This window comes from Lithobates pipiens, unplaced genomic scaffold (assembly GCF_037356315.1).
Source record: "Lithobates pipiens isolate NorthernLeopardFrog02 unplaced genomic scaffold, aLitPip1_a1.2 Scaffold_28, whole genome shotgun sequence".
In the NCBI taxonomy this organism is placed as follows: domain Eukaryota; kingdom Metazoa; phylum Chordata; class Amphibia; order Anura; family Ranidae; genus Lithobates; species Lithobates pipiens.
In genome coordinates, this window is record NW_027507789.1 from 197340646 (window position 1) to 197365032 (window position 24387).

General features: G+C 45.8%; 1 protein-coding gene across 1 annotated transcript in view; it reads right to left on the reverse strand.

The window, feature by feature from the left end:
* Nucleotides 1–24387, reverse strand: part of SYCP2 (synaptonemal complex protein 2) — a gene marked incomplete at its 5' end in the record, with an annotated part of 200775 nt that overhangs the window by 144152 nt on the left and 32236 nt on the right. Inside the window, 6 exons of the mRNA XM_077458435.1 lie at nucleotides 1257–1314; nucleotides 1559–1634; nucleotides 1710–1834; nucleotides 3712–3811; nucleotides 6759–6914; nucleotides 22197–22271. Of these exons, the coding sequence (XP_077314561.1) occupies nucleotides 1257–1314; nucleotides 1559–1634; nucleotides 1710–1834; nucleotides 3712–3811; nucleotides 6759–6914; nucleotides 22197–22271 (590 nt within the window). The remainder of the gene's footprint in view (nucleotides 1–1256; nucleotides 1315–1558; nucleotides 1635–1709; nucleotides 1835–3711; nucleotides 3812–6758; nucleotides 6915–22196; nucleotides 22272–24387) is intronic.

The window sequence follows — 24387 nt, forward strand, 5'->3', positions numbered from 1 at the left end:
AAAGCACTGTGCAACACTGAAAAGCAGAGAATTACTATACATCAAGGTTTTTAAAAAATGTACACGTGTATCATTCATCAAAAATGTATACCTACAGAACAATGATAGTGTATATATTATAAAATAAATACACTGTGTGTGTGTGTATATTATATGTGTGTATATATTATATATTATAAATGTAAAAAAAATTATAAACAAAAACATTACTTTAAAGGGGTATCAAAGCAAAAAACAAAAACTGAATCTGTTGCAGCTTACCAATCGTTAAATGTGGTAACCGCAGTAGTTATTTTTTGTAGGCTTTTTTTCATCTGGTAATGCATTTCCAAACTTAGGTTGTCTCCACACTGGGTGGAGGAGCAACATAATGTTAGGCCTCATTTACACAGGCACACCGATCTGTGCACTCATACAAAGGGCCGTCTTTGGGCACCTGGGATTGAATAGATGTTCTGCGCAGCCTGATGAAATCAATGATGTCTAATGAATAGATCAGCATGCAGAAAGACTATATGGATCAGGTCACCCGTGTGAATGAGGCTTTAGATGCATTACTACTAGCTGACTTAGATAGACTTGACTAACAAATTTAAAGCAAAACTCCTATCAACACTTTTTAAGCAGTTAGATAAACAGCAAATAATTAAAAAGAAACAACTGTCAAAAGTATATTAATAATATTTACCAGTCCTGTCAACGTTGAATGGATTCTATGTTCTCCTGCAGAGCTGCACTTAGCTGTGGAGATTTTAGCATCTGACACTTCTGGGTGTGTAGTGATGATTGTATCTCCCTGCTGCATGCAATGGTCAACCCACTGGCCATCACTATTGTGTCCTTGTAGCTCTGAAGCAACAGGGATAAGCAGGACTCTGACACACCTAAAAGTGTTGGATGCTGAAGTTTCCAATGGCTGGTGTAGCTGTGAAAAAGTGAAAATGCAATTTACCAGTGACTGAACTGGTAAGTATTATTCATGGATTTTACTGGCATCTTTTTAAATTTTTGTTTTAGCTACAGAGTAACCTAAAAGCCATATAACTGTCGGCTGGAAACTGCTATTGTCCAACTTAGGAGCTGCACACTAATTGCAAGGCAGTTAGTTCACTTGCAGCAATACTGAACAGGTGATTCGCTATCTTTGAATTAACACAGAGCCCGTGAATCAGAGAGTTATCAGAAGATCATGATCCATTAGGTATTTATCTTGATGACATGTTCTTTAAAAAAGTTAACCATGGTAGGATACCTACATTGGCATATTCTTTCCCACAGGAAACTGTGTGTCCGGCACAATATCCATCTGTTCTTCTGGGAAATAAATTGTTAAATTGTATTATTTTGAAAAAGTATTATTTTGGTATAATAATTTTTATTGAAATTCAAAAAAGGGAATACAATGCAAGAGTCACCTAAGCAGGACATCTTATACAGACACACAAAAATTAAAATCGCTTACACCTTCAAGCAACAACTGTCAAAAAAATGTGGGCACATACATGACAGTTGCATGACAAAGTATTAACATTGTAACAATATAAGAAATGCTACTAACCATGGCCTCCCTTTGAAAGATTTGGGAAAATATCATCAGTCAGCATAGTTTCTACATCAGCTGCTGTAGGCTTTTGCTAAAGACAGACAGTTAGGTTTGCATTTGCACAGAAAGCAGTGTGGTAGCAATAAAGTTTTCAAATATACAGTACCTTGTTAGAGGCCCCCTTTTTCAGGCAGCTTGCATTTTCTTTGTGACTAGGCCCCACAAATGTCTTTCTTTGTGCAGAACTAATCATTTCTAGGGGTGGTTTCATCCTTGCCTTTCCCAGTGATGCTGAAAAACACCCAATGTACTATTTTGGTACTCACTATAAGATTCTTTCAAGAGTACTATGAAGATTTCTTCCTATTGACCTTCTAACCAGGTTAACCCTCTCCCTGGCTGGAAGCCCCCTGAAAACAATTCTGTTAGTCATGCACGATTTGTTGATCTCGATTAACTTAGCTGACACCTACCTCCACATACTAACCTATCCAGGCTCTCCTAAGTTTCAAGAACATTTTCCATTGCCTGGACGATCTCTACTCCTGTCATGCTCCAAACATTAGTTGTTAGTGGCCAAGGAAGTGGTGCTTAAAGACCTGCCTTGTTTTGGCTGGATTGTGAACTTCAGGAAGAATCAGCTAGAACCATTTTAAAGAACAGAATACCCGGGCATTGTGCTGAACATGGTCCTGACAAGAGTGTTACTGCCTGAGTGTAAGATTTGGAAAATTATACAGCCTCTCAAAAAGTCATCCAGAATCTGATATTATATTCAAAGGATTCTTTGACCTTTGTAGGGATGTTGACTGCAGGTATTCTTGTAGTTCTGTGAGCCACATGGCACATGAGGCAGTCCCAAGTTTGTCCTTCCAGGATGAAAGGGTTATGGTACCTCTTTCTATACAACAGGATCCTTAACAGCGAATAGTATTGGCTGCCTTCTCCTTGGGTGTGTCCCTTAGTCCTGGTCATTGGATCATTGTTACCATGAATAGGGGTGTGCATCTTCACTGGTCTCACGACTCGATTACACTATGCATCACGATTACTGCACATGGTTAAAAACTTTTTATCCAAAAATTCAAGCAGTCAGAAAACTCAATTTTTCTCCAGTGGCAGTAGGATGGTGGGATCAGAGGCAAAGTGATCACCCCTCTGCCTAAACACCGCTAGTAGCTTCCACAAGAAACTTTATTGAGATCACTCAAACAGAACATGGTTCTGCCGTGGTGTTCTGTCTGCGTAGTCTCCAATAAAGTTTCTTGTGGATGATAGTGTGCGACCATACTTTTCAACTGACATACATAGTTACATAGTAGGTAAGGTTGAAAAAAAGACACAAGTACATCAAGTCCAACCTATGTATGTGATTATATGTCAGTATTACATTGTATATCCCTGTATGTTGTGGTCGTTCAGGTGCTTATCTAATAATTTTTTTTAACTATCGATGCTCCCCGCTGAAACCACCGCCTGTGGAAGGGAATTCCACATCCTTGCCACTCTTACAGTAAAGAAACCTCTAAGCAGTTCAAGGTTAAACCTCATTTCTAATTTTAATGAGTGGCCACATGTGGTATTAAACTCCCTTCCGTGGAAAAGTTGTATCCAAATTGTGGGGTCACCAGTGTGGCATTTGTAAATTGAAATCATATCCCCTCTCAAGCATCTCTTCTCCAGACAGAATAAGTATTGTATTATTCTCATAATAATAACTTTCTCATCTTCCTGATAAGAAGGCAGAAGTCAATACTTTACATGTTGCCTTGTAATTCTAGCAGAACTCCAGTGTGTTTTTTTTTTCTTTTAACACTCTCTCCATTACACGCGCAAAGAGACACGCACACTCTCTGAAATCTTGTACAGTGAGCCATGTCAAACATGGTGATACACCCGAAGGGGTGTGTTTAAGACAGCCTGGGCTCACAAGAAAAGAACTGAAATATACCAGCCTTCATTTAACCCAGAAGAGACCCCGTGGCAGAGTGGATTTTCTGCAACAGACAGTGCTGCAGAGAAGACAATATTTGCAGCGTAAGCTGCAGTTTTATTTAGTACAAAAACGAGGATCAGCTTTTACAAAAATGTATTTCTGCAGCCTAGAGAGGACTGAGCCTTTAATTTACTGTTTCATGCACTTTAACAAAGAAGAAAGTGTAACTCACGTGTTGTTACTGATACAGATGCACTAGCTGTCTTCTGAGCACCAGGTACTAGAATATTGATTGATGGCTCTGAAACTTTTGGTCGACTTGGTGTAACCAACTACAAAAAGCATGCCAGTACAAGACAAAAATTATTTATGAAGAGCATGAATTGTAATATAAATTGAGATTATTAAATTTCTAGATTCAGTATTATTATGTATTTTCTGTAAAATAAATAGGGTTTGATTAATGACATTTTGGAGAAACCAGCTGCTGTGCTGGTATTGTACAAAGGACATTCTCCTCTAGCAGCCCATTCTTTCACCTTAGCTTACACCTTGCATCTTATTTCCACACAAGAAGAATTGTCATATTCCCTACAACTCAGTGGCTATAATGACAGCTGCTTAGCAACTTTTTAATCTAACCCAGGGGTCTCCAAACTTTCTAAACAAAGGACCAGATTACGCACCTTAAGACTTTAGGGGGGTCAGTAGGTGTAAGAAAAATAAATAGCACCTGTGGTCAGTAGGAGGAGTAATAGCACCCTATTATTGATATTGGTGGGATGAATATTGCCAATTGTTGATATTGTTGGTATTGTGGGGGGGGGGGGGGGGGTTAGTGTACCATCCGTGTGAGGAACAGTGCCTTATTCCTGATATCAGTGGAAGGGATAATAACCTATTGTTTGTCAGGGGTAGGAATAGAAGTTGCAGGAATAGTGACCCATTGCTTATATGAGTGGGAGGAATAGTGGCCCATTGTTGGCCTTAGTGGGAGGAATGATTGGTGCCCCATTATTGGTATCAGTTGGAGGACTAGTGACCCATTGCTGGTATGAGTGGGAGGAAAAGTGGCCCCTTGCTGGTATGAGCGAAAGGAATAGTGACCCCTTGCTGGTATGAGTGGGAGGAAAAGTGTCCCCTTGCTGGTATGAGCGGGAGGAATAGTGGCCCCTTGCTGGTATGAGCGGGAGGAATAGTGGCCCCTTGCTGGTATGAGCGGGAGGAATAGTGGCCCCTTGCTGGTATGAGTGGGAGGAATAGTGGCCCCTTGCTGGTATGAGTGGAGGGAACAGTGGCCCGTTGCTGGCTTAGTGTGAGGAACAGTGACCCATTGTTGGTGTCAGTGGAAGAAATAATGGCCATTGTTCATGTCAATGGAAGGAATGATGCCCCATTGTTGGTGTCAATGGAAGCAATTATACCCCATTGTCTGTGTCAAAGGAAAGAACAAGGCCCATTGTTTGTGTTAATGGAAGGAATAATGCCCATTGTTAGTGTCAGTGTAAGGAATGATGCCCCATTGTTGGTGTCAGTGAAAAGAAATTGTGCCCCATCGCTGCTGTCAGTGGGAAGAATACTTCCTTGTATCAGTGGGAGGAATAGTGCCCCATTGTAGGTGTCAGTGGAAGTAATAGTGCCCCATTGCTGCTGCCAGTGGGAGGAATACTTCCTTTTATCAGTGGGAGGAATAGTGCCCAGAGGGCCGGATAAAGGTAATCAAAGGGCCACATCTGGCCTGCAGGCCACAGTTTGGGGACCACTGTTCTAAATAGATGTCTTAAGCTGGCCACAGACAGGACACAGAAAGGAGGCAGATACCAGCTTATCAGAAAGAAACGGCAATCATTACAGTTTTCCAACCCATCAGCTTGCCTGTCTACGTGAACAGTGACAAGCGGCACACAGAAGAACATATACAAGGTGGACTCAGAAAATGGCTGGACTGAGTGTGCGGCTGGCTGTTATGTCTATTCTGTAGCTACATCACATCAACCACAATATTACATATGCTGTTTGTTGACACGTATAGGAAGCTAGGCTATGATAATTTTGAACATGATATAAACTGGATAGAAGACATGCACGAATAATGAAAACATTATCATAGGCCCATAATCAATACTAGACTATATATAATACAGATAATACATGTCTTCATAACTACCGTATATACTCGAGTATAAGCCGAGATTTTCAGCCTCTTTTTTGAGGCTGAAAGTGCCCCCCTCGGCTTATACTCGAGTCATCGCCGTCTGACTGCTCGATCAGCGTATCGAGCAGACAGACGGCGGACATACTACAATTTGAAAGCCGCGCCTCCTTCTCCGCCTCCGCCTGTGATAGGCGGAACACTGAATTTCCCAGCAGCCTGTGTTCCGCCTATCACGGACATCGTCTCATCCTCGTCCGTAGTACGAGGATGAGACGATATCGGTGATAGGCGGAACACAGGCTGCTGGGAAATTCAGTGTTCCGCCTATCACAGGCGGAGGCGGAGGCGGGGCTTTTGAATTTTAGAATGGCCGCCGAGGCGATCCTGGCAAGGCACGGGACGGAGGCAAGGCAAGGCACGGCACGGGACGGGACGGAGGCAAGGCACGACACGGGACGGAGGCAAGGCACGGGACGGAGGCAAGGAGGCAAGGCACGGCACGGGACGGAGGCAAGGAGGCAAGGCACGGGACGGAGGCTCGGGACACAGGTAGGCTGGACACACACACACACACACACACACACACACACACACACACACACACACACACACACACATGGACACACACACACAGGGATGGATGGATGGAGACACACACACACAGGGATGGATGGAGACACACACACACAGGGATGGATGGATGGATGGAGACACACACACACAGGGATGGATGGATGGAGACACACACACACAGGGATGGATGGATGGATGGACACACACACACACAGGGATGGATGGATGGATGGACACACACACACACAGGGATGGATGGATGGATGGATGGACACACACACACACAGGGATGGACGGACACACAGGGACGGACACACACACAGGGATGGACAGGCATATCTCACCCTCGGCTTATACACGAGTCAATAAGTTTGCCAGTTTTTTTGGGGGTAAATTGGGGGCCTCGGCTTATATTCGGGTCGGCCTATACTCGAGTATATACGGTATACCACAAAAAGCCACTTGTGCATGTTTATTCCACTATGTAGACAGATAGATACATTATATACAGGTACATGCATACAAATAATATAAATAATTCATACTACCACCTTTTTACAATTTTGAGAGTTGTCTTCCTCACAATTTTGTTGACTGCTACTTGGTGTTGTTAAACAAGGTTGCTTTTTGGTTTTGACGTCACTGGTTTCCACTACAGTTATATGCTTTGCTGAAGACACAGATTCTTGGCTTTCAGGTATAAGGATCTGCAACAAACAATAAAGATTTCTATATTCATTATTTCCTATACAGCTTAAAGTATTTGTTACACCAGCATTTCATATTCCTGATATGTGCCTGCTCCTTGTATGAGAAAGTATCCTGTTCTCTTTGTATAGCTTCCTTTGTGTGAATCCCTCTGCTTTACTATTAGAAGTGGACCACACTAAGCAGGAGAACACACCATAGTCAGTTCTCCAACTGTGTTGGAAACTCAGTGTGCTCTCTTCCAATGAGCAGACTTGGCCTGGCATGCCCCCCCTGCACAGCCTTTCACTGTGCTGCTGTTTCTCCTCCCCCAGCTCTTAAATAGCTGAGAACAGAAGGAACAAAAGGGAATGTGATCACTTATAAAAAAATGGGGGAAAGGTATTTATAATGTTTTTTTTTTATATCTATACACAAATGTTTTGCCTTTTGTTTCAGTTTTAAATGTGATGACCGATGACCAGCTTCTGTTTACATCCATGATCAGCTGTGATAGGACACAGCTGATCACATGGCAAAGAGCCGCTGATTGGTTTTTTACCTCAATCTGTGATCAGCAGCGTCCCAGAAGTAGCCAGCTGCACTGTAGCTGTAATTCGGCTTTAGCGTGGTCAGCAAGTGGTTAAGATGGTACACATCAACATAGGCACTATTTATATTACCCCACTTAATTCCTTTTTTGTTTAAATAAAACCCATTTATCTGTGTGAACTGCAAAACAAATCCGACAATGGAAATGGGGGGAGGGTGTTCTGTAATTCTTTCCAATGGGGGCTATTCCTCTATAAATACAATACACCGAACAAGCATTGCCATCCCAGGACAGGAATTGTGTAAATGGCAGGATCAGAATGTGGAATTAAATAAAAAAGCTTAAACAAAGAAAAATAATACAGCCAACAATCTATAAAATATGTATTCTTGGTTTTAGGCACTTACATTTAAAACCCACTAAAGCCATATTTTTTAAAAGTTCCTTTTAGAAAAATATATGAAAAAAGTTAACATTTTTGTCAAGTTTTGCTAAAAGTTTTACCCGGTCCACATCCGTCTGGGCCAATCTGCAGCAATGAGGGTCACCAGAATGCCCTGCATCTTAAATCTGCTGAGCAGAAAAATAAGGAACTTTCAGGGAAGAAAGGCATGGATCAGGGTGTACTGATCCCACAGACACACCAGAGCATCCACTGCTTCTGCCAGGGAATTAGTGCATCTGGATACAAACCTGTACAGTTTGTTGCTGAACCCGGAGGCCAGAAAGCCCACATATGAATCCCTCTACCTCCAACACAGGCCCTGGAACACCTCTGCATGCAGAGATCACTCTCCTTGGTCCAGCTGAAAAAATCTTCCTGCCAATTGCCACACAAGCCTGGAATGCAAAGTTTCTGCCCAGGGCAGGATCTACTTTACCTCTCTAGCCTGATCAAATTTTCTGGTTCCCCAATGATGAGAAATGTATGCCACCGCCGCAGTGTCCAACTGAACCAGAAGCAGTTGGCCCTACAAAAGCTAGGTTCAACACTGAAGAGGCACCCAAATTGCCTTCAGTTCCAAGATGTTGATTGAGAGACGAGTCCTCCAAGGACCAGGTCACCTGCACCAACAAGGTTCCCAGGACTCCCCCTCCAGCCCAACAAGCTATCACCTGTCCGGAGAGTCTTACAGAAGAAAGTTAAAAAACAAACTTCCTTAACACCAGAAATACACCAAGTCATGTATAAGCTGGTCCTTCTAAACAAAAAGTTGTGCTCTCTTTAAACAACCAATTCAAAAAGTGTCTAAGTGCTCAATTATAAATACTATTCACAAACTCATACGTAAACAATTTCTGATGAGCAATCAAGTATATTAAAAAAAATAACATAATTACAAATAAAAGTGCTCTGATATGATTCTTATGTGTATCAGTTCATAGACTATGTAAGCTTCTAATATCCTTGAATCCAACGTGTTCACCACCGCAACTTCAAATGCTACAAAACAACTTGTAAGTGTAAATCCACCACCGTCAGTGAGCACTCCTTACTGAGAGTAATTGACTTCCAGATTAAAAGAGGTTAAAAGCATGAGATAAGAGACCTTCTGTGGTCACAGAGATGATCATCAGACTCCACGGTTTTTATTTTATACAGCTGTATTTACACAGTGCAACTTATAAAATCCACATCCAAGTTAAACATATAACACCAACATGTCAGAAAAAAAAATCAAAAACAGAAATCACTGAGTTGGAAAAGGGATCACCCTCTCCTAAAAATGACTTGTAAACTCAATGAGGTGTAGCTAATCACCTTGTCAATGGTACACAAAGCCATTTGACTTTCAACTGTGATTAATTGTCGTAATTTTGAATAGCTCAGCATGAAAATAGCTTTTCTTGATCATACATCACTGGACACAGGAGCTTCATTACATAGTGGGTTGTATAGGCACCTCTGGAGATTGGACACTGGTTAACCCCCAATTAAGGAGAATTCCTCCCCTATATAACCCCTCCCATATGGGAGGCACCTCAGTTTTTTCGCCAGTGTCTATGGTGGTTGGTCACGTAAAACATGTGCTCTGAAGAAAGCTCTGTGCAGGTCCCTGCGGGGGCCTAAGGGCTACAACAAACCAGATCCATATCTCTGGCCGATATTTTGACTCCCAAGATGGTATGGTACCCGGGCCTCGTCATCCGAAGAAACTAGGTTTTGCCTGTAAGTCCTCTCCTATTGGAAGACTGGGCTCTGGGAAAACCAGACTTGGTGTACTATTTACATAGTGGCACGAAAGTTTCTGGCAGAGTCTTTTACAAGGTCCAGGTAGGAGGTTCTTCTGAGAAGGAACCCCAAAAAAATCTGAAGGTTGGCACAACTCTGCCCGCCGTGATGGGTGAAGGCTGGAATCTGTCTGTTTTCAGCAATTCCTGCGGCGAGGACAGGTAAGGGAAGTTAATCCTATATAAATGTATACTATGGATTTCTTCATTGAGTAGTTGTATGTCTTACCTGGTTTCCACCACTAGAGGGAGTAAGAGCAGCCTGATGCACACTTACATGCCTTTCAGATACACATGCTCAGTGAAGCCTGGTTCTCCCAGATGACTCACGTCTCCACTGCAATCCCTGCCACAATAAAGGTAATACAGGGGTCCCACGTAGTCTGGGGGTCCCGCGCAGCTACGATGGTGGTCCCTTTACCCCCTGGACGTCCGGTGGTCCTCGTGCACATGCGCCAAGCACGCTCCCGTGCTAATGGAGGGGGGGGGGGAGTGTGGTTGCGAGCCGTGCACGTTGGTGTGCACGGCGCCGTACTGCGCAAGCGCCAGGCGGCAATTTTAAAAAAGCCCAGAGCGCCAGGGGGCTGTAAGTGGAGACACAGGAGCTGTGGGCAGTAAGCATCCCAAGGGATTGGATCCAGGCAAACCTTAGACACTTACTCAGCATCAGGTTGTGCAATATTAGGCATATATATTTATTGTTAGACTTTAAGCACAACAGTGATTGCACTTTGTACTAGTACCTCTGCTTTGTAGCTTAGCACTATGTCTCCCCGTAAGAGGGTCTCAGGGGGAGGTAACAAAGGTACTGGTAAATCACCGCCTAGGTCTAGGGGTTTTTAAAAATGCCTGTAGGTTACCATCCCCCCCTGCAAGACTGGAGCCAGCCTCACAGGATTCAGTGCCCCTGTCAGGTTTTTCAGCCTCTCCTAATGTGTCAGCCCCAGTATATGTCACTGAGGACTCCCTTAGGGCTACATTGGAGGGTTTTGAAGAGAGAATCATGAATTTTATTTCAGCTTCCCTAAAAGATAGCAGGAAAAGGGGTAGATCCCCTCCCTCTGCTGAGATTTCTCTCTCAGATGACACTTCTGAAAATGAGGAGAGATCCCTATCTTGGGACAGGGATCTTGAGCAGTCGGATGAATCAGAGGAAGAGGAGAGAGTCCCCTCCTCCCAGGCGCTCAGAAAACAGGTGCAGTATTATACTAAATTGGTGCGTACCACATTCAGAATGCCTGCTGTTGAGGTCGCTACGCCCTCTGTTTCTTCCCTGGGAATCACGAAAATCCCACAGACTGCCTTTTCCTTTCCAATTCATCCCTTAATGGATAAATTGTTGTATGAGGATTGGGGACATCCCGATAAACTGTTTGCTCCTCCTAAAAGGTTTTCTATGCTTTATCTTCTGGAGGAAAGTTTTGCCAAAAAATGGGGGGGTCCCACCTGTCGATGCGGCTGTTTCTTGTGTGAATAGAAACCTGACCTGTCCTTTGGATAATGCTTAGGTATTTAAGGATCCAACTGATAGCCTGCCGAACAGAGCCCAAAAACTTCCTTGTGAAGGGGCGCCCCCGCTCGGCAGAGTGGGGGGAAGGCTCCTGCAGTTTGCAGAAGCCTGGCGGGAAGAGATCCGGGACAAGTGGGTAGTCTCCTCGGTATCTCTGGGCTACAAGCTAGAGTTTCAGGAGATTCCACCTTCTCGCTTTCTAAGGTCAAGGATCCCCAGGGATCCAGTAAAGCAAAGACCGCTATTCCTGGCCTTAGATCACTTAGTATCCTAGGGGGTGATAGTGGAAGTGGACCCAAAATAACAGGGTTCAGGCTTTTACTCGAATCTCTTCACCGTTCCAAAGCCAAATGGAGTTGTCAGACCTATCCTGGATCTGAAGGATCTGAACCAGTTTTTACGCATCCGGTCCTTCCAAATGCAGTCAATACGCGCTGTGGTCTCCTCCCTGCAAGGGGGAGAGTTTATAGCATCAATAGATATCAAGGATGCATATCTTCATGTGCCAATATTTTCCGCACACCAAAAGTATCTAAGGTTCATGGTACAGCGCCGCCACTTTCAATTTGTGGCTTTGCCGTTCGGGCTCGCTACGGCTCCTCGAGTCTTCACAAAGATTCTAGACCCTCTCTTGGCAAACCTAAGAGCTCAGGGTATAGCCGTCATGGCGTATCTAGACGATTTGCTTCTCATAGAGAAAACAGTAGCGCTCCTGAACCACAGTGTTACCAGAACACTAGACCTCCTGGAACGCCTAGGTTGGATTATAAACCTAGAAAAATTGTCCCTACAGCCTGCTATCAGGTTGGAGTACCTGGGTATGGTCATCGACACCGCTCAAGGCGGGGTGTTTCTACCAAGGCCAAAGGCCTTGGACATTGGGGATCTGGTGCGCCTAATTCTGGGCAGAAGATCTTCCCCATTCGGTTGTGCATGAGACTGTTAGGGAAAATGGTCGCCTCCTTCGAGGCCGTTCAATTCGTCCAGTTCCACTCAAGGCCTCTGCAAAGATGCATCCTTGTGGCGTGGAACAGGAAGCCCCAGGCCTTGGATCTTCCTATGTGTCTGTCCCCAGGGACACGCAAGAGTCTCGTTTGGTGGTTACAAATCTAGAATTTGCTGAAAGGCAAAACTTTTCTTCCTCTTCCATGGAAGATTATTACGAAAGATGGCAGCCTGACGGGCTGGGGAGCAGTGTTGGAGGAGACGTGCACGCAGGGGAAATGGTCTGCGATCGAGAAGCTATTGCCCATAAATGGCTTGGAAATCCAGGCAGTTTATATGGCTCTCATAAAATGGTCTTACAGACTACGGGGTCTCCCTGTTCGGGTTCAGTCCGACAATGCCACAGCAGTGGCCTATATCAATCACCAAGGTGGTACCAGGAGGCTGGTTGCACAAAAAGAGGTGAATCGCATACTTGCCTGGGCAGAAAGGCATGTTCCATCCCTTTCTGCAGTCCTCATTCCAGGAGTGGAAAATTGGCAGGCAGATTTTCTGAGCCGCCAGCAGTTGTGCCCAGGAGAATGGGCTCTGCACCCTGACCTGTTTTCAGAACATATGTCGCAGGTGGGGTACGCCAGACGTAGATCTGTTTGCGTCCAGATTCAACAGAAAGCTGGACAAATTCGTGTCAAGGACAAAAGATGTTGTTGCTCAGGGGTCGGATGCTCTGACAGTTCCCTGGGATCAGTACAATCTAATTTATGCCTTCCCCCCATGCCCGCTTCTGTCACGGTTCCTGGGAAGAATCAAGAGAGAAACAAAGTCGGTTCTTTTGGTAGCCCCGGCTTGGCCCAGGCGACCTTGGTACGCAGAGATCATGACGTTGGCAGTAGTCAGGCCATGGATCCTTCCTCTCCGGCCAGATCTGCTCTCACAGGGTCCAATTTACCATCCTGCTTTACGCAGTCTGAATTTGACGGTTTGGCTGCTGAGACCCACATTCTGAGGGATCGTGGGCTTTCGGGGCCAGTCCTTTCTACTCTGGTCAATGCCAGAAAGCCGGCCTCCAGGCTTATTTACTACAAGATCTGGAAGGCATATGTTTCCTGGTGTGAACTCAGGGAATGGCATCCTAGAAAGTATGTCATTAACAGGATCTTGGCCTTTCTCCAGTCAGGCCTAGAAATTAATTTGTCTGTAAGCACTATCAAGGTGCAGATTCCGGCCTTGTCAGTGTTTTTTCAGTAGCCACTTGCATCACATTCCCTGGTGCGGGCTTTCATCCAGGGGGCCATGCGGATAAGACCACCAGTCAAACCTCCGGTATGCCCATGGGATCTGAATTTGGTTCTCTCAGCTTTACAGGGGCAACCATTTGAACCTTTGCATCAGGCTTCATTAGTCCTTTTTGACTAAAAAATTGGTTTTCTTGGTAGCCATTTCCTCGGCTAGGAGAGTGTCAGAGCTAGCAGCTCTCTCCAGCAAGGAACCGTATCTAATTATTCATAAGGACCGGGTGGTAATGCGTCCCAACAGGTCCTTTCTGCCTAAGGTGGTTTCGGGATTCCATTTGAATCAAGATGTAATCCTACCATCCTTTTTTCCGGACCCACAGTCCGCAGAAGAAGAATCTTTGCACACTTTGGATGTGGTAAGGGCAATCAGTATCTATCTTCAGGCAACTGCTCAGATAAGGAAAACTGATTGCTTATTTATTTTGCCGGAAGGCCCTAGGAAGGGCCAGGCGGCATCAAAATCCATTCTCTCAAGGTGGATTAGACAGGTTATTTCTCAGGACTATAGTGTTAAAGGGAAGATCCCTCCTTTTCAAGTGAAGGCGCACTCAACTAGGGCTGTAAGTGCTTCTTGGGCAATGCATCACCAGGCCTCCCTGGCTCAGATCTGTAAGGCTGCAACTTGGTCATCAGTCCACACATACACCAGATTCTATCAGGTCGATGTCAGAGGGCAAGAGGATATCGCCTTTGGGCGCAGTGTACTGCAGGCTGCAGTTTAGGTCCTCCGGTCCATGGCGGTCTATTATTATGATCTGTGTCTCCCTCCCCTCAATCTGAGCATTGCCATGGGACATCCCACTATGTAATGAAGCTCCTGTGTCCCGTGATGTATGATCAAGAAAATAGGATTTTTATATACAGCTTACCTGTAAAATCCTTTTCTTGAGAGTACATCACGGGACACAGGGCTCCTGCCCCTCTTGGGTTTTACGTGGTTTCCTATTGCTTGCTACAAAACTGAGGTGCCTCCCATATGGGAGGGGTTATATAGGGGAGGAATTCTCCTTAATTGGAGGTTAACCAGTGTCCAATCACCAGAGGTGCCTATATAACCCACTATGTAATGAAGCTCCTGTGTCCCGTGATGTACTCTCAAGAAGATTTTACAGGTAAGCTGTATAGAAAAATCCTATTTCCTGGAGCATGTCAATCCCTGGTAGTAAAACTGAAGCAAACAATCAACTATGGGTGGCAAAACACTGTCAAAAGATCTCTGGGATAAAGTTGTGGACAGGCAGGAGATGTCAGGAGTCAGGAGATGGATACAAACAATTTCAAAGGCTTTATCAATGCCTAGAAACACAATGAAGTCTATTACTAAGAAGTGGAAGGTATTTGGTACAACACAGACCCTCCCTGGATCATGATGTCACTCCAAATTGGATGAAAGAGCCAGGAGAAAACTGGTCAGTGAGGCTACCAAGAGGCCTACAGCAACTCTGAAGCAGTTGCAGGAATTTATAACAGAGTGGTCATTGTGTGCATGTGACAACAAGATCACAAATTCTCCACAAATATGGCTTGTATGGGAGGGGTGCAAGAAAAAAAAACACTCCTGAAGAAAGGAAACACTGTCACCACTGAGCTTTGCCAAAACGCACCTTGAAGATTCAGAGGCCACATGGAAAAAGGTGTTATGGTCAGATATGACGAAAATTTTATTTTTTGGCCTCGACACCAAACAATATGTCTGGCAGAAATCCAACACAGGTCACCAGCCAAATAACCCCATTCCTACAGTAAAGCATGGGGGTGGTAATATCCTGTTATGGGGGTGTTTCTCTGCAGCAGGGACTGGAGCACTTGTCAGGCTAGAAGGAAAAAAATGATGGGTCAAAATATTGTCAAATTCTTGAGGAAAATCTGCTTCCCTCTGCAAGAAAGTTGTCAATAGGAAGGTTTACCTTCCAACATGACAATGACCCAAAAGACACAGCAAAAATGAGCACACAGTGGTTGAAGGAGAAAAGGGTGAATGTCCTTGCATGGCCTAGTCAGAGCCCTGACTTGAATTCCATTGAAAATCTGTAGCATGACTTGAAGATTGCAGTCCACAAACAGTCACCATCAAATTTAACTGAACTTGAGCAGTTCTACAAAGAGTGGGCAAATATTGCAAAGTCTAGATGTGCAAAGTCAGCAGAGACAACTCCAAGCAGACTACAGGCTATAATTAAAGTAGAACGTGGTTCAACAATACTGACACAAGGGGTGATCTTTTTTCCAACTCAGTGTTTCTGAATTGGAAAGAACAACAGTGAGAAACATGGGCTCACTGTTGTTCTTATGGTGCATGTATTCTCTCTGCACCATGTATTCATGTTTTATGTGTGTTATATGTTTTTAACTCTTTGCCCATTTTTTGCTCTGTTTGTGCAATGAATTGTTATCAATAAAAATAGGATTTTTGTACTCACCGTGAAACCCTTTTCTCTGAAGTTCATTGACGGACACCGCTCCTTAAATCTTGACCTTAGGGTTACATCTCCACCTTCCGGAGAGGACTAGGCAGAACATGTAAAACATTTAAAAAACAGCAAAACTGTACAATACAACCCAGGGGGACGGTCCCACTGGCTATAACCCCTCACTCTGCTTCCAGCAGCTCAGTTCATCAAAAAGCAGTGCAAACATAAATAGGAGGGGTGGGTGCTGTGTCCGTCAATGAACTTCAGAGAAAAGGATTTTATGGTGAGAACAAAAATCCTATTTTCTCTTTTGTTCATTCACGGACACAGCTCCTTAAATCTTGACCTTAGGGATGTCCCCAAGCAGAGTCAAAAAACCAGGGGTGGAAGCAGCAAGAAAATAACTGCACCCACAACAAAGAGGAACTCCTCAACAGAAGAGTTGCCACCTTAAACGGCCGCCAGCAAAACCTGCGGCCAAAGTGTGTATCCAAAAATGCTCTCACAACAACCTTGTAACCTAAATGAGTGAGTTGCAACCTTACACAGCTGCCGGCAAAACCTTGCGGCCGATGCAAGCATCCCAAGATGAGCTCACATCAACTCTGTAAAATTTTGTGAAAGTGTGAACGGACGACCAAGTCGCCACCTTACACACCTGGGAGATGGACACCTGATGTCGAAGAACCCAGGAGGCTCCAACTGGCCTGGTGGAATGTGCCGGGAAAGAAAAGTGGGGCGCCTGCCCCTTTAAGGCATAAGCCTGAACCACGATCTGTCTGATCCACAGAGAGATGGTGGTTGACGAGACCGCCAGCCCTTTTTTTCCGGACCAGCCACCGATACAAACAGAGAGTCTGATCTCCGTAAAGGAGCTGTAGCAGACAGATACACCCGTAGAGCCTGGACCAGGTCCAGTGAAGGCAAAGCAATCTCTTTTGGATGTGACGGCCGAGGACATCGGGACAGAAGTACGATGTCCTCATTCAGATGAGAGGCCAAAACCACTTTGGGAAGAAAAGGCTGCAGACACAGCACCGCCTTATCCTTGTGGAGGACCAAGTAGGGAGACTTGCATGACAAGGCTGCCAACTCAGACACCCTCCTGGCTACTTTCTGAGAAAGAGTCAACAAGGGAATCTCCCTATTTTCAAACTGAAGAATCGATAACACCAGATTCAGATCCCACGGAGGCAGGGTTGGTCGACCGCGAGGGGCTGCATGTCGAACCCTTTGCACAAACGTACTCACCAATGAATGAGTCGCCAAAGGTCGCTGAAAGAAGACAGCCAAAGCTGATAACTGCCCCTTAATTGTGCTTAATGCAATCTTCTGATCCACTCCTCGCTGTAAAAACAGCAGGATCCTGGAAACTGAGTATGTGCGCGGATGCCACCCCGTCTCCTCACATATGGAGATGTAGGCCTTCCACGTATGATGATAAATCTTCAGAGAAGATGACTTCCGTGCCCTTAGCATAGTGGAAATTACCGAGTCCAACATACCCCGGTCCCTTAGCACCTGGCTTTCACAGCCATGCCTTTAAAACCAGCGACGGTAAGGCAGGATGAAGTATTGGACCTTGAGACAGAAGGTCCTCCCGCGTCGGCAGCAGCCAAGGAACATCCGCCACCATTCATACTATGTCGGCGTACCAAGGACACCAAGGCCAATCTGGGGCAATCAGAAGCACCGGAATCCCCTCGGGCTCCACTCTGCATAGCAGGCATGGTAGAATATTTAGTGGGGGGGGGGGGGAAGGCATAAATCAGCCAATAATGCCCCCCATGGAGCCACCAACACGTCTGACGTGTCCGCCCAGGGGTCTCTTGTCCTGGCCACAAACCTCTGTACCTTCCGATTGAGCCTAGAGGCCAAGAGATCCACATCCGGTGTGTCCCACCTTACGCAGATGAGCCAGAATACATCTGGATGCAACAAACATTCCCCTTGGTCCAGCATCTGACGATTTAGGTAGTCCACCTGCTGGTTTTCTATGCCCGGAATGTACATGGCTGACAGGGCCGGCATGCGCCGATCTGTCCACTGCAGGATGTGAGCGACCTCCCGTGCTGCACCTGAGCTCCTTGTTCCTCCTTAATGGTTGACATACGCCACCGCAGTGGGGTTGTCCGACTGGATCCTGACCGGACGTTCCTGTAGCCTCTTTGACCATGTGAAGAGGCACCGCCTGATCGCCGTAGCTCTAGCACACGGATTGGCAGGCAGGATTTTTCCTGCATCCAGCGACCCTGGGTTGACTGTACACCCAAAACTCCCCCCCAACTGGTCAGGCTGGCATCCGTTGTGATCCCCGTCCAATGGAGAGGAAAGAATGATTTCCCGGACCGAAGGGCCAGAGACCTCAACCACCAGAGAAGGGACTCTCTGACTAGCTGGCTCACCCGAATTTGACAATCCAGGGATAACGGAGATTTGTCCCATTTGGACAGGATCTCTTCTGCAAGACTCGAATGTGGAATTGAGCATACGATACCGCCTTGAAAGTGGGTACCATGAGACCCAGGACTCTCATGCAAAAAACGCAGCGACCACCCCCTGCCGGTCACCAACAACTTCACTGCAGCTTGAAGAGAGTCTGTAGCTTTTTTTGAAGGAAGAAGACTCTCACTTCTGAGAAGATCAGCAGTAAGCCCAGGTATTCCAGGCGCTGAGTTGGCACCAATACCGACTTCTGGAAGTTCAGTACCCCACCAAGCTCCAGAAGAGTCTGTATGGTGATCATCATATCCTCCCTTAATTCTGAGGCAGAATACCCACGATTGCAATCCCATATTGCCTTAACAATGCCAGAATTGGGGCTAACACCTTGGTGAAGAACCAGGGTGCTGACGCTAGGCCAAAAGGGAGAGCCACAAATTGGTAGTGCTCTTCCCCGACTGCAAAGCACAGTAACCTATGATGCCTGCTGCATATGGGTACATGCAAGTATGCGTACTTGATGTCCAAGGACGCCAGGAAGTCCGCCTGATGGAGTGTAGCAACCACAGAGCGACTGATTCCATCCTGAATCTTTGTACTCACAGAAAGCTGTTGAGGGCCTTAAGATCCAGGATCGGACGGACCCCTTCCTTCTGTGGGACTACAAACAGATTAGAGTAGAAACCCCGAAACCTTTCCAGCGTCGCTACAGGTACTATCACCCCACGTAGCAGCAGGTCCTGTACTGCCCCAAACAGGGCCTCCTGATGAGCCGGAAGGAGATGAAGGTTGGAGCGAAAGAATCTGTTTGGTGGACAAGAAAGAAACTCTTATCTTGTATCCTGATGAAACCAGTTTGCAGACTCATTGATCGGAAAGTAGGGTGGTCCACCAAGCTTCAAGGCGACTCCCCCACGTGAGAGTCGGGCGGGGGCAAACCTTCATGTGGTAACAGATTTGCTCGCAGGCTTGTTTGGCTTGCGAAACCAAGGACGCTTTTGTCCCTCAGTCGGCGCCTTGTCGGACTGGGAACGCTTACCGGCCGACCCGGGCAGACGAAGAATTTGCTCCTGAACAGAAAAAGAGAGCCCTTGCCTATGGTGTGGCTCCTTACCCTTCCTGGACTGTGGGAGCAATGTACTGTTCCTACGGTAACATTCTTAATAATGTCATCCAGCGAGGCTCCAAATAGCCTCTCACCATGGAAGGGCAAATCCACCAGTGCTTTCTTAGATGCCTGGTCCGCAGACCAGAATTTCAGCCAATTCAGGCGCCGTAGCACTACTGCTGATACTTATTCTCTAGAGAGCAGGGGGGCCGTATCCAGGGCCGCATCACAGACATACTTAAAGCCATGCACCAACTGGTCTCCTAGTTCCACAAAGACCGGGGAAGCCTGTCGCATCTCGAATTCACGGTGTAACAATTTTGCCCATTCAGTAAGCGTCTGCGACACCCAGGCCGTGGCCAACACTGGTCGTAACACTGGCCCCACCACCGTAAACATGGACCGGGCCACTGCCTCAGCCCTTCTGTTGGCAGGGACCTTGAAGGCAGGAGTCCCTTCTGCTGGAATCGTGGTTACCTTATTTAACCTGGATACTGGGAGTGTCAACGACCGGAGGAGATGCCAATTTTTTCAGGAGGCCCTCCTCAAAAGGGTAACACACCGCCAATCTTCTCGGAACTGAAAAGGCTCGTGGCGGGCTTCTCCTTTCCTTGTGAATGAACTTATCAAAATAAGTTAAATACGGAAACAACTTAGCCGTGCAGCCCAGTTTGTGGGACCCAAAAGGGACTGCCACCTCTGCAGATGTTCCCGCCGTAGCCTGTATCTTCAGGGTTATCCCGCACTGCTGTAATAAGTGCTCCTACAGCACTTTTTTCTGCACTGACCCAGACACAGAGTCATCCTCACTGTCTGAACGGTCCTGGTCCGCATAGTCGGACCCATCAGAACAGGGGCCACCAGTCACAGCGGGGCCTGAGTCTGAATCAGAGCTCTCCTCAGAAGACTGTGGGGGGAGGGGGCGTTTTTTACCCCCTTGCGCCCGCATGCCACTTCCACCCTGGCAATAAAGGACTCCAGGCCCGCTGATAAAGCGTCCATAGGCAATGGCTATCTTAGTAAAAATGTCTGAGGCGCAGAGAAAATGGCTGCCGAACCTTCTACAAAATGGCTGAAAGAGAAATACTGACTAAGGCCTCAGGAAAATGGCTACGGACCATGAGGTGGCCTCCCCTCATGGCTTACACCCTGAACCCCCCACCGTGGCCCAGAAAAACAAGAAAAGGATGAGCGGACCCCCAACACCCAGCGCAGCCCCCTGCCAAGGCTCGGAGCCCCCGCGGAGGACCCCAGACCAGGTATGTGCACCGCACCCCCATATGCCCAGTCACACAGCAGCCCATAGCATGGGGAGGAAGGAAAGGGACAGGGAGAGAAGAAAGGGAGAGCGAGAGAACCCCCTAGTCGACCTACCAGGGAATGCCCAGCTGCTCCATCCTGCCGAGACAGGTGGAACTGTACTTACCCTTCCTGCCGGGACTGCTGGATGCATTCCACCACAGACCCACACCTGAGCAGTACGGGGTGGCTGTCAACCATGGCGCACTGTGACACGGACAGTCATAGCCCGGTCATGTGTGCCCGGAGAATATAGCTCACTGGCCGCCCCTGGACCAGAATGGGGCATGTCATGGCCGACCCAGCACGTAGCTAGGGTCTGCTCAGGCTCGGACTACAGGGATCTATATTATCCAGCCTGTCACCCAGCCTGGCTGTTGATTGTAGATCACAGGTTAAAAAATGCAGAAAAAAATAAACAATTCTAAGGACCAATGGTCTCCATGGGAGCCAGGTCCTTCTCCTACACTAGGCAGAAAAAGCTGAGCTGCAGGAAGCAGGGTGAGGGGTTATAGCCAGTGGGACCGCCCCCTGGGCAGTACTGTGCAGTTTTGCTGTTTTTACATGTTTTACATGTTCTGCCTAGTCCTCTCCTGAAGGTGGCGATATAACCCTAATATCAAGATTTAAGGAGCTGTGTCCAGCAATGAACGAAAGAGAAATATTTTTTACCCAACATCGTCCAATGTGCCTCTAAACTCCGACCCAGGGCATTTCTTTGCCCTTTTATTTTCATTAAGTTGTAATCCCCTATACAGATGTGGCCATAGGAGTGCTTGTTTCTAAATTTACAATCTTAGTGAATGTAATAATCAGCATACTATATGCCACCCCCGTAGCCCTCCCCCTCATCCATGTCCTCCTACTGCTAAACACTATGGGATGGGATATAGTATGCCGATTGATTACATGCAGTAAGAAACCCACAAAAAAGGAGAGTTTAAAAAAAAAATTAGCATTACATATATCTGATGTATTTGCCAATACCTGTAAAGTACAAAACAAAAAGCCTTGGATGCAGATGCTAGCTAAACAAAATGAAAGCAAGTATCAAATCATTCAATGTTCAAAAAAATTTACTGGGAGCTGTGAAACAGTTGCATGATATTTATAATCTAATTTGAAGTGCTCTTCTGAAACTGTTTTTTTTTTTTGACATGTGACCGGCAAAGCACCAATCCGGGCTGGCCAGACACAGACTCGCACAGTAAAGAACATATATTAGCAGAGCAATAGAAGCCCTCCCCAAAGATCCTATCCTGCGGATGCCAATAAATAGGAAAAGATCATGTATACACGCAACAGTGCTGGAAGAATAAGATACTTAGAGTATTAAAAGAAAACAAAAAACAGTGCCTTGCTACATATGATTTATGTGAATGAATTATGGCAATTGACACTTCTCTATTTAGTATCACTTTTTAAAAAGTACAGATACTGTTCACAAAAATTCTGGAACTGGCAACAAAATTCCCACAATCAATATCCAAAGCAAAGCTTGTAATACCTGAGATCCACTTTCATCAAAAATAACATGCACGGTCGTCTTTGCTACTGAAATGCCTTGTTTCTTTATAAAGCCCTGTAATCATAAAACAATATTACACAGAATTCTAATGCCGCGTACACACGACCGGACTTTGACGGACTAGGTCCGACGGTCTTCCTGACGGACTTTCAGCGGAGTTCCGACAGACTTTCTGAATGAACGGACTTGGCCACACAAAAGCACACCAAAGTCCGACGGATTCGAACGTGATGACGTACGACCGGACTAGAATAAGGAAGTTCATAGCCAGTAGCCAATAGCTGCCCTAGCGTCGATTTTCCTCCGTCGGACTACCATACAGATGAACTGATTTTTCGACGGGACTCGAGTCTGCCAGACAGATTTGAAACATGTTTTAAATCTAAAGTCTGTCTGATTTTTAGACAGCAAAGGTCTGATGAAGCCCACACACAAACTGTCCGCCGGATTCGTTCTGCCGGACCTAGTCCGTCGAAAAGTCCGGTCGTGTGTACGCGGCATAATGGTTTAAAGAAGGCTTCTAATCTTAGCATGTTAAGCCCCCCAGTTCTTTTGCTGCTGAGGTTGGCCCTGACAATCAGCTCACCCTCATTTAAAAGTAGCCTAATTGTATTCTAAGACAAAATGGCAAGTAGTTCTGAGTGCTGCAAAAGCAAATACCCAACAGGTAAAATGTCTAAGGTCAAATCTCCATCACCATCACTGGAAAAGGGTTACAATTGGGAAATCTCTCTTAAATTATCTTGTCAACCACTTAAATGCAAAATTAGGGCATAAAGTTCTAATGCCACAGTTACCATTTTCTAAGAAAACCGTCTCTCTCATTCAGCCTACAATGCCTGTTTAAGGATATCCCCTCTAAAATCCTAAAAACATCCGCTATCCCAGCACTTGTTTACTATGACACCTGCAAATCAAGTGGTAAAATGTATCTAACCAGGATTTAAAGAAAACAAAACAACATTTCTGCAACACATACACTTTTCATCCTCTTAAATTGCAATTACAGAAAAATAATAGCTGATCTGCCAGAACTCCAGTACGCTCCTAACTTCCTGTAGGGAACTGGCAATGCTGCATCTGATGCACCAAGCTCTGAAGCAGTGGTTTTGGCCCTGTGCAGTTCCCTCTTGCTGGACTGCAGAACAACTTCCCTTAATTTCAATTTTGTAAGATGTAGGAGAATTTAGGCATGGCTGCTACCACTGTTTAGCAAGTTAGTGTAGGAGAAGCAGTATCGTCAGTGCACATGGAAATTAGCAGTTCACTGGAGTTCTGGCAGGAACAACAGACAAAACATGGGAGGGTGTGCATGTAATGCAGAGGTGTACTGAATATTCGACTTTCAAATGAATGTTCTTATGGATTGTTACAACTGATCCTTGGGTTTCTATTTTTTTCACTTAAATGGTATTCCTATAAAAATTGTGCAATAACTATTAATACATTCTTTTCTGAATAGAATTTAGGAATACCATTTAGGTGAGAAAATAGAAAAACAAGGATTGGTTGTAACAATACACAATATATTTTATAAAAAAACAAGAAGAAGAAGAAAGAAGAAGAGATCCTGTCCCCTTAAAGCATTTTATACAGCACAGTGCTTGGGCTGTGTCATTTGGCCCCCTGTAACACCTAAAAAAAACCTGGCTGATCCTGCCTGGCTATACCCTCTCCCCTGTAAACTGACCATGGTATATCAGGGCTACTGAGCCCTGACACTGTGGTCAGAGTACATGCCTCTGTCATACACAGCCCTGCTCCCTGTGTCTCCTCTGTCCTCCTCCCCTCCCTGCTTGTCCGCTCGTAGCAGTGACTGCCCCCACCCCCCACTCCTGCTGCTCTCATATCTGCTACTAAATCCTGTAATCCCCTCTGTACCATAATAATAAGTACCCCTGTTATGTAAAAAATCTGCCCTATTGTACTTATATGAGCATGGCTCTCGGTGCTCAGCTGAGTGTTGGCTCTCTCTTTCTTCCCCTACTCCCCAGCTGACGTCAGCGGAAGGGCTCGACCCCGCCCACTGGAGCTGTGAGCCGGAGAGAGAAGAGAGCTGACAGTCAGAAGAGCGCTGGGAGCCGTGCTCATATAGGTACAATCCGGCAGATTTTTTTTTACATAGCACAGACACAGGGACACAGAGGATGTGAGAATTTAAGTTGAGTGG